This window comes from Natrix helvetica (genome assembly GCF_964273705.1).
Source record: "Natrix helvetica genome assembly, chromosome: 2".
Lineage (NCBI taxonomy): Eukaryota > Metazoa > Chordata > Lepidosauria > Squamata > Natricidae > Natrix > Natrix helvetica.
In genome coordinates this window covers 295,188,500-295,197,808 of record NC_138552.1, presented here as the reverse complement: position 1 = coordinate 295,197,808, position 9,309 = coordinate 295,188,500, and the positions used below count along the sequence as shown (strand labels likewise).

The following is a 9,309-nucleotide window of genomic DNA, read 5'->3' as shown; positions in this document are numbered from 1 at the left end:
GATAGATAGATAGATAGATAGATAGATAGATAGATAGATGATAGATAGACAGACAGACAGACATAGATAGCCGGATGATTAGGTAGGTAGGTAAGTAAATGATAGATAGATAGATAGATAGATAGATAGATAGATAGATAGATAGATAGATAGATAGATGATTAGGTAGGTAGGTAAAAGATAGATAGAAGATAGATAGATGATAGATACATAGATAGATGATAGATAGACAGACAGACAGACAGACAGACAGACAGACAGACAGACAGACATAGATAGCCGGATGATTAGGTAGGTAGGTAAGTAAATGATGATAGATAGATAGATAGATAGATAGATAGATAGATAGATAGATAGATAGATAGATAGATAGATAGATAGATAGATAGATAGATACCATGTTTCTTCAAAAATAAGACAGGGTCTTATTTTCTTTTGACCCCCAAAATAAGCGCTTGGCCTTATTTTCGGGGAGGTCTTATTATTTTTGAGGTGCAAGAGGCAGTGAGCGTGGTCACCTCATGGCTGCTGCTATGCTGCAATATTTTCGGGGGGGGGGGGCGCATTTTCAGGGAAACAGGGTAGCACTTCCTGGGTTTCCCCCCACGTGTGTTTACCTTGAGGGGGAAGGTGCAAAATACCAGCTTACCGGAAGGTGAGTTTGATTTTTTTCACGCTGTGGTTTTCCAGGGTAACCGCTTCAGGAACAGAGAAAGCAGGGGGTCCATCTTCAACTGGGAAGAAGAAAAAAACACCATCAGGAATGTTTGGCGTCCCTTTCCATCCCATGTTTCTGGTTCTGATTGAGAATATTTTTGATTTGGCAGAAATGGATGGATAGCCCACATCGAAGGTAGAAGTTCCCCTCGTACATGCGTGCTAGTCGTTCCTGACTCTAGGGGGTGGTGCACATCTCCCTTTCAAAGCCGAAGAGCCAGCTCTGTCCGAAGACGTCTCCGTGGTCATGTGACCGGCATGACTCAATGTTGAAGGCACACGGAACGCTGTTCCCTTCCCACCAAAGGTGGTTTCCTATTTTTCTACTTGCATGTTTTACATGCTTTCAAACTGCTAGGTTGGCAGAAGCTGGGACAAGTCACGGGAGCTCACTCCGTTACGCGGTGCGAGGGATTTGAACTGCCGAACTGCTGACCTTTCTGATCGGCAAGCTCAGCGTCTTAGCCCCTGAGCCACTGCGTCCCTGGAACCCACATAATCCAGTCCATTTAAGAGACTGGCACCTGAGCTCCCCTGGATCTAAGCTCAAGGCCTGGAAGAGATTTGCCTTTTGGGTACAACCCTTCCAATTTTCCATGTCATCCTTCTTTGACTGTAGCCCAGGGGTGTCCAACCTTGACAACGTTAAGATCGGGAGACTTCGACTCCCAGAATTCCTCCTGGCTGGTTGAGGAATTCTGGGAGTTGAAGTCCACAAGTCTTAAAGTTGCCAAAGTTGGAGATTCCTGATTCTAGACCAGCGGTTTTCAATGTTGGCAGCTTTAAGAAGTGTGGATGTCAACTTCAAATCAAGATGGATGGATCAAAGGACAGGAAGGAAGGAAGGAAGGAGGAGAATGAAGAAAGGAGAGGAAGGAAGAGAGAGGAAGGAGAGAAAGGAAGGAAGGAAGGAAGGAAGGAAGGAAGGAAGGAAGGAAGGAAGGAAGGAAGGTGTCAACCCTGAAGCTGGCCTGGCTGAAGTTATCTTGGAGCTTTAGTGCTGCCACACTGGGGCTAAGGGATAGGAAGGAGGGTTAGAGACAGCAGAGGTTGTGTAGTCAAAATAAAATACTTTCTCTTGGGAACCAAGGACGTTCTCACACCTGGTCGGAGGAAGGAGGAGTGATGCCACCAGACCATCAGACAGCACCTTGATGGGATGATGTAACTGATTGTTTGGGGTTGAGAGAAAAACTTTTAAGTAGGCGAAAAACTGTGGGACTTTTCAGAATCAGTTTTCACCAGATATGTGCCAACATGATGTTTCCAATAAAGCTATTCTTTCAGGAATCTACTTGCCTTGGATTGTTGCTTGAAATGGATTTATTACTTGGAACCATGACAGAAGGAAGGAAGGGGAAGGAGGGAAGTGATGAGAAAGAAGGGAAAAGGGTGGAAAGAAGAAAGGGAGGAGGAACCTGCCTCTAGATTTAGGGACATAGTTTAAAAATATCTCATTTGCATCCATGCATGCATAAATAGGGGCAGGTGCGGGAAAGGGAAGAAGAGATGAACCTAACCAGCTTGTTTATCTACAGCCGTGTTTTTCCAATATGACAACTTTAACCTGGAGGGATTCCAACTCACAGCCAGCATGCTTTAAAAGGGGTAACTTCCATTACCAGAATTCCCCAGCCAGCCATGCTTTAAGATGGGTGGACTTCAACTCCCAGAATTCCCCAGCATGCATGCTTTAAGATGGGTGGACTTCAACACCCAGAATTCCCCAGCATGCATGCTTTAAGATGGGTGGACTTCAACTCCCAGAATTCCCCAGCACACATGCTTTAAGATGGGTGGACTTCAACACCCAGAATTCCCCAGCACGCATGCTTTTAGATGGGTGGACTTCAACTCCCAGAATTCCCCAGCACGCATGCTTTAAGATGGGTGGACTTCAACTCCCAGAATTCCCCAGCACGCATGCTTTAAGATGGGTGGACTTCAACTCCCAGAATTCCCCAGCACGCATGCTTTAAGATGGGTGGACTTCAACTCCCAGAATTCCCCAGCACGCATGCTTTAAGATGGGTGGACTTCAACTCCCAGAATTCCCCAGCACGCATGCTTTAAGATGGGTGGACTTCAACTCCCAGAATTCCTTAAACAGCCTGCTTTAAGAAGGATGTAAACTTAGCAGAGATGGCCAAAATTTCAGCGTATCTGAAGGATCATTCAGATGAGAAGCACAAGCTGGATTGACTGTATTCAAAACAAATACCGGACTAAAAAATTTCAGTTAGCTTATGAATGAAGTCATAAAGAACATTACAATTTATTCAAAGTTAGTTTAATAAAGGGGGAGTTAAAGCACGAGAATAGTAACATGTTAAAATTAGCTAGCTTATGTTAGCATATGGTTGTTAAATGTTTATACCCTGTATTTTGCTCTGGGAGGTCGGGGGAGGTCAGGCGGGAAGAGGGAAAGGTAAGGGGGGTGATAATTGTAAAATTTATTTTAAAAATTTAATAAAAAATAAAATAAAAAAGAAGGATGGAACTCTGCTGGCTGAAGGATTCTGGAGGCTGAAGTCCACGTAGCTGAAAGTGGTTAAGTCTGAAAAACTCTAAAGCAGCTGTTAAAAAACAGGAAGCAGGTGTGGGACAGGTTGAGAAAGGAAACCGGAAAGCTTCCTTATGCAAGCCAAAGTCACTTACCGCAGGCAGCGAACGAGGCAAAGGATAAAAACAGCAGTGCGAAAAGGCCGAGTCTATTCGCCATCACGCCGAAACAGCCGACAGCTGCAAAGGGAGAACGAGGAAATTCTCAGTTTTTCTAAGAAAAACACCAGCAAAAAAAAAAAAAAAAGTCTCAAAATGCCAAACTCCCATAAAAAAATACAATTATCACCAAAGCAAATTCTGACTCTTAGTGGACAATCACATGACAAACCTATCTGCGTCTGTGGTTTTACAACGGAAAAAAAAAAATTGCCCTCGTGACGCCTCCCGAATCAGTGGGGAAATTTTTCAACTCCGCGAAGACAATCGGACCTTATCGGAAGATGATTGATGCCCCCCCAAAAAAATGGGATCGCAAAAAGGACCACTCAAACTGCTCAAAACTAAAAAAACAAAACAATTTCAGGTAGTCCTCGACTTACGACCTACGTAATTCAGCCCCAAATTTACGTTGCTCAGTCAGTGAGTCATCGGTGGATTGAGTTTTGCCCCATTTTACGACTTTTCTTGCCGTGGTTGTTAAGTGAAGCATTGCAGCTGTTCAACTGGTGAAGTGAATCTGACTTCTTCCCTCCCCCCCCCCCCCCCGTGGACGTCGCTTGTCGGAAGGTCGCAAAAGCAGATCAAGTGATCCCCGGGGACGCCGCAACCGTCATAAATATGAATCGGCCGCCAGGCATCCGAACCGCGATCAGGTGACCAATGAAATGCTGCAAGGGTTGTTAAGTGCGAATAGCGGTCCTAATCATTTTTTTTCAGGGCCATTTAACTTTGAATGGTCACTAAATGAACCATCGTAAGTCGAGGACTCCCTGTAAATGGTTTTGCCCATCAGTTTATTCGACAATATATGTTAAATGCTCATCCACGCAAAGGCGATCTGTGTCACACAAATATGCTTTGCGGGCAATCATGATCTATGAGTCATCCCTGTATCACTGCCGCCCCCCCCCCCAGCTGCCTTTTGTATGTACACAACAATGCTCCCCCCCCGGATTATATACAGGTAGTCCTCAATTTGTTTGTTTGTTTGTTTGTTTATTGGATTTATATGCTGCCCTTCTCCCAAAGGACTCAGGGCGGCGTACAACATTAAAAACAAACCACATATTACCAAAGTTAAAAAGGAAATTAGGTAGAGCATCCAAAAACAAACCCAATTAATATTAACAATAACATTTTAAAAATTAGATAAAAATAAACAATTAAATCTATCATTTATTTTATTCTGTTTAGGCCAGGCCGGCTTGCTGCAAAAAGCCAACTTTTTAGGGCGCGTCGGAAGGACCGGAGGTCGGGGATTATGCGAAGCAGCTCATTCCAGAGGGAAGGCGCTCCCACAGAGAAGGCTCTCCCCCTGGTGGTCTCCAGCCGACACTGTCTGGCCGACGGCACCCTGAGGAGGCCAACTCTGTGGGATCGTACTGGACAGTGGGAGGCTACTGGTGGCAGTAGGTGGTCTCGCAGGTACCCTGGACCTAAACCATGGAACACTTTAAAGATCATAATTAGTACCTTGAATCGCACCCGGAAAACAGCCGGCAACCAATTTATGACAACTGAGACCCAGAATGTCCACTGCTACGTTGCTAAGTGAGTCTCACCTGATTTTATGACCCTTCTCTGCCCTGGCTACCATATTTTTCGGAGTATAAGACGCACCAAGATTTTGAAGAGGCAAATTAAAAAAAAAAGTTTTTGCACTCTGCAGACCTCCCCCCAAAAAGCCCGTTTTGTGCAAAAACGGGTCCTTTTTTTGTCAAAAAAAGGGCATGCGTAGCCTTTAGGAGGCTTACAGAGTGCTTCTAGGGGTTGGGGTGTGTTTTTCACTCATTTCTGCCCTCCCCAGCTCCCAGGAACATTCTATAAGCCTCCTGCAAGCTATGCACGGTCATTTTTGCGAAGGGGATGGGGTTTCAGGAGGGCAAAAATCTGTATTCAGTGTATAAGATGCACCCAGATTTTCACCCTCTTTTTTGAGGGGAAAAGGTGCGTCTTATACTCCCAAAAATATGGTAAAATCACTGCAGTTAAAGAGAATCACATTGTCGTAAAGCAAATCACATAGTCATAAAGCGAATTGTCAACTCCCCGGGTTGTCATGGGAGACAAGGAGGGGGTAGTGCACTCCACGCATACTGTCGGCTGGAGTCGGATCTCAGGTTACTGCAGCCGGCTTGTGAGGGCTGCATCTTATAGGGAAATGTGATCTATGACACAGACTGAGGGGAGGGAAGGAACAGGGGTGAACTTCAGCTATAAACCAAACAAAGCATAGACTTGACTGCAAACAGATCTTGCCTATGGTACTCCTAATAAACAACGTGTTTTTGTATTGAAACTTGACTCGATGCTCATGAATCAATTAAGGCGTTTTCAGGAAACCTCACAAGAATCTGGCTCCTCCCACTGCTTGTTGGATGCAGGCTGGGAAGGTCGCAACTGGTGGCCACGTGACCCCAGGATGCCGCGACCGTCGTAAATACATCCTGACTGCGAAGCATCTGTATTTTGACAATGTGAGCGTGGGGATGATATGAGAGCTATAGTTTGACTCCCTCTTCTTAGTGGCAACCCCTGAGATGTTGGAACACTGCTATCTCAGGGGTTGCCCCAAAGAAGAGGGAGTCAAGCTATTCTCCAAGGCACCTGAGGGCAGAACAAGAAGCAATGGGTGGAAACTAATCAAGGAGAGAAGCAACTTAGAACTGAGGAGAAACTTCCTGACAGTGAGAACAATTAATCAGTGGAACAGAAGTTGCCTCTAGAAGTTGTGAATGCCCCAACACTGGAAGTCTTTAAGAAGATGCTGAATAGCCATTTGTCTGAAACAGTATAGGGTTTCCTTCCTAGGCAGGGGGTTGGACTAGAAGACCTCCAAGGTCCCTTCCAACTCTGCTATTGTATTGTATTGTATTGTATTATAAGGGTGAGGACTGGTTGTAAATCACTTTTTCCAGTGCTGTTGTAACTTCAGACAGTCCCAAAACTAATTGGTTGTAAAATGAAGTCTATTGGTATTCCCCCAATCGGATACGCTCTTGTGATTCGCAAATGCAAAGGCCCACAATTTGCTATTTTTGAAGGCAGGCAACCATCTGCTCTTCTAGAAATGTTTCCTTGCAGGAAACAAACGTGAAGGGTTAGTACCACTTTATAATTTCAATTTCAATTTCAATTTATTTGTGCTTCTAGACCGCCCCCTCTCCCAGAAGGGACTCGGGGCGGTGTACAGTCCATAGAGAATATCACAAAAATACAATAAAAAATTAAATATGTACAGTTTGGAGGAGGTTAAAATGCAATTAAAAGAACTGTACAAAGCTGAATAAATATAATTTTTTAAAATCCCTAAAACAGACACAACAGATTAAAAAACCCTAAAATAACCAGATAATAATACATTTGCCAGGAGGGACAGTTGTAATTATGCCAGGCCTGCTAATCGGAACAGGTGAGTCTTCAATTTTTGCCGGAAGGAGCGGAGGTCAGAAGTGGTTCTAATGTCGGGGGGGAGGTCATTCCAGAGGGTTGGGCCCATCACAGAGAAGGCCCTACTCCTCGGTGTCGCCCGTTGGCATTGCCTAGTGGACGGCACCAGGAGAAGTCCCTCCCTGTGTGAGCGAATTGGCCGCAGGGATGTATGTGGGAGGATGCGATCCCGCAAGTAACTAGGTCCCGTGCCATGGAGCGCTTTAAAGATGGTAATCAGCACCTTGAAAGGCACCCGAAAAACCACAGGTAGCCAGTGCAGCTCGCGCAGGAGAGGTGTTACGTGGGAGTACCTCGTACTCCCCATCACAGCCCGCGCGGCTGCGTTCTGAACTAACTGCAGTCTTGGTAAGGCCACACTTGGAATACGGTATTCAATTTTGGTCGCCAGAATGTAGAAAAGATGTGGAGACTCTAGAAAGAGTGCAGAGAAGAGCAAGAAAGAGGATTAGGGGACTGGAGACTAAAACATATGAAGAACGGTTGCAGGAACTGGGTATGTCTAGCTTAAGAGAAAGAAGGACTAGGGGAGACATGATAGCAGTCTTCCAATATCTCAGGGGTTGCCACAAAGAAGGGGGAGTCAAGCTATTCTCCAAGGCACCTGAGGGTGGAACAAGAAGCAATGGGTGGAAACTCATCAAGGAGAGAAGCAACTTAGAACTGAGGAGAAATTTCCTGACAGTTAGAACAATTAATCAGTGGAACTACTTGCCACCAGAAGTTGTGAATGCCCCAACACTGGAAGTCTTTAAGAAGATGTTGGATAGCCATTTGTCTGAAGTCATATAGGGTTTCCTGCCTAGGCAGGGGGTTGGACTAGAAGACCTCCAAGGTCCCTTCCAACTCTGCCATTGTATTGTATTGTATTGATAATGTAAGATAATGCCAACAGTCACATTACGATCTGTGCATGTACAGTTTTCGTGCACGCAATGCATGCACAAATGCTATCTGTACATGTGCGCACTGCACGGAGGTACTCTCGCCCACATTGCGCAAACATGTGTGCATGCACAGGACAGCTCCGAAGACCAGCTGGGTTCCCTGAATTGCACGCATGCGCTCCAGAGGCCCGAACACCAGCTGGGGTGCGCGTGCATGCACAGCTGCAGGTGATTTGGGCAACACCTCGTGTGCCCGGAAAGATGTCTCTGTGTGCCATCTGTGGCATGTGTGCCATAGGTTCGCCATCACGCCTCTATGGCCAATGGTAAAAATAAATAAACCTTTACATTACAATCCTACATTCCATGTACAATATTGAGTTTTCATGTATTGAATAGGACTGGGGTCTCCTGCTTGAGTAGGGGGTTGGACTAGAAGATCTCTAAGGCCCCTTCCAATCCTGTTGTGATTCTGAGAATGATGGATAGAAAGGGAAGACACAGGTAAAGAGGGAAGAAGGGAGGAAGGAAGGAAAGAAAAGAGGGAGGGAGGGAGGATGGAAGAAAGGAAGGAAGGAAAAGAGTTTAGTTTAGTTTAGTTTATTACCATCACACATGGTACAACAAAATTAAAATGCCATCTTCTGTGTACATTACAATTATAAAAATATAAAAACACAAACATACATCCTTTACATTCTATATAATTGAAATTGAAAACCCGATATTGCACTATACCGTAGAATTCAATATAGTTGTTTATATAGCTGTTTTTCAGCCTGTTTGTCCTTGTTATTATTATCCTGTACCGTCTGCCAGATGGTAACAGTTCAAAAAAAAAGAAGGAAGGAAGGAAGGAAAAGAGGGAGGGAGGGGAGGGAGGAAGGAAAAGATGGAAAAAAGAAGAAGAAAGGAGGAAGGGTTTTTGGCTTGACTTGTTGGACTAGGGTTGGATTAGAAGACCTCCAAGGTCCCTTCCAAAGCTGTTATCCTGCATTCTGTACAAAAGGCCTCTGACGAGATTGGATTAAGAAGGTTTTGTTATCTTATACCGGCAAAAGTATTGACCAAATGTGAACAATAGTCTTGTGAGAGAAATCACATACGGGTAGATTGACAGAATGTAAAGAAAAAAAACTTTTTGTATAAATATCTGAAATAACTTTAGGGCACCTCTGCAGAAATAAACAGCTAAAATAATTGCCTTTCTCGTGCCAATGAAAAGTCAATCATCCAGGCCAATGGTTATCTAAAGAAAGATTAAATTAGGGCAACTGGACCAAACTTTTAAAAAAGTTTTGCCACGATTTAACCTCTTTTAAAAAATTGCCTTCCTCATTCCAATGTGATTTATTATCCATTCATGCTGGGAAAACAGAACTCAGCTGACACTCCCGTCAACAGCTGTTTCAATGGTTTTGTTAATAGATAACTAAAGAAACCAGGGGTGAAAACATTTACTTTTCTCTTACTCATCTTCTGAATTCTCACTTAAGACTCAGCTCAGCACAGTATATAGCTGTATACAGCA

At 44.4% G+C, this 9,309-nt stretch overlaps 1 protein-coding gene across 2 annotated transcripts in view; it reads right to left on the bottom strand.

Moving 5' to 3' along the window:
* The window catches only part of CTNS (cystinosin, lysosomal cystine transporter), a 33,097-nt gene that overhangs the window by 22,210 nt on the left and 1,578 nt on the right, over positions 1-9,309 (bottom strand). For both annotated transcript variants that reach the window (XM_081945472.1, XM_081945473.1), the window contains exons 2-3: positions 3,376-3,459; positions 650-734 (exon numbers count right to left, since the gene is read on the bottom strand). In XM_081945472.1, coding sequence (XP_081801598.1) covers positions 650-734; positions 3,376-3,459 — 169 coding nt within the window. The remainder of the gene's footprint in view (positions 1-649; positions 735-3,375; positions 3,460-9,309) is intronic.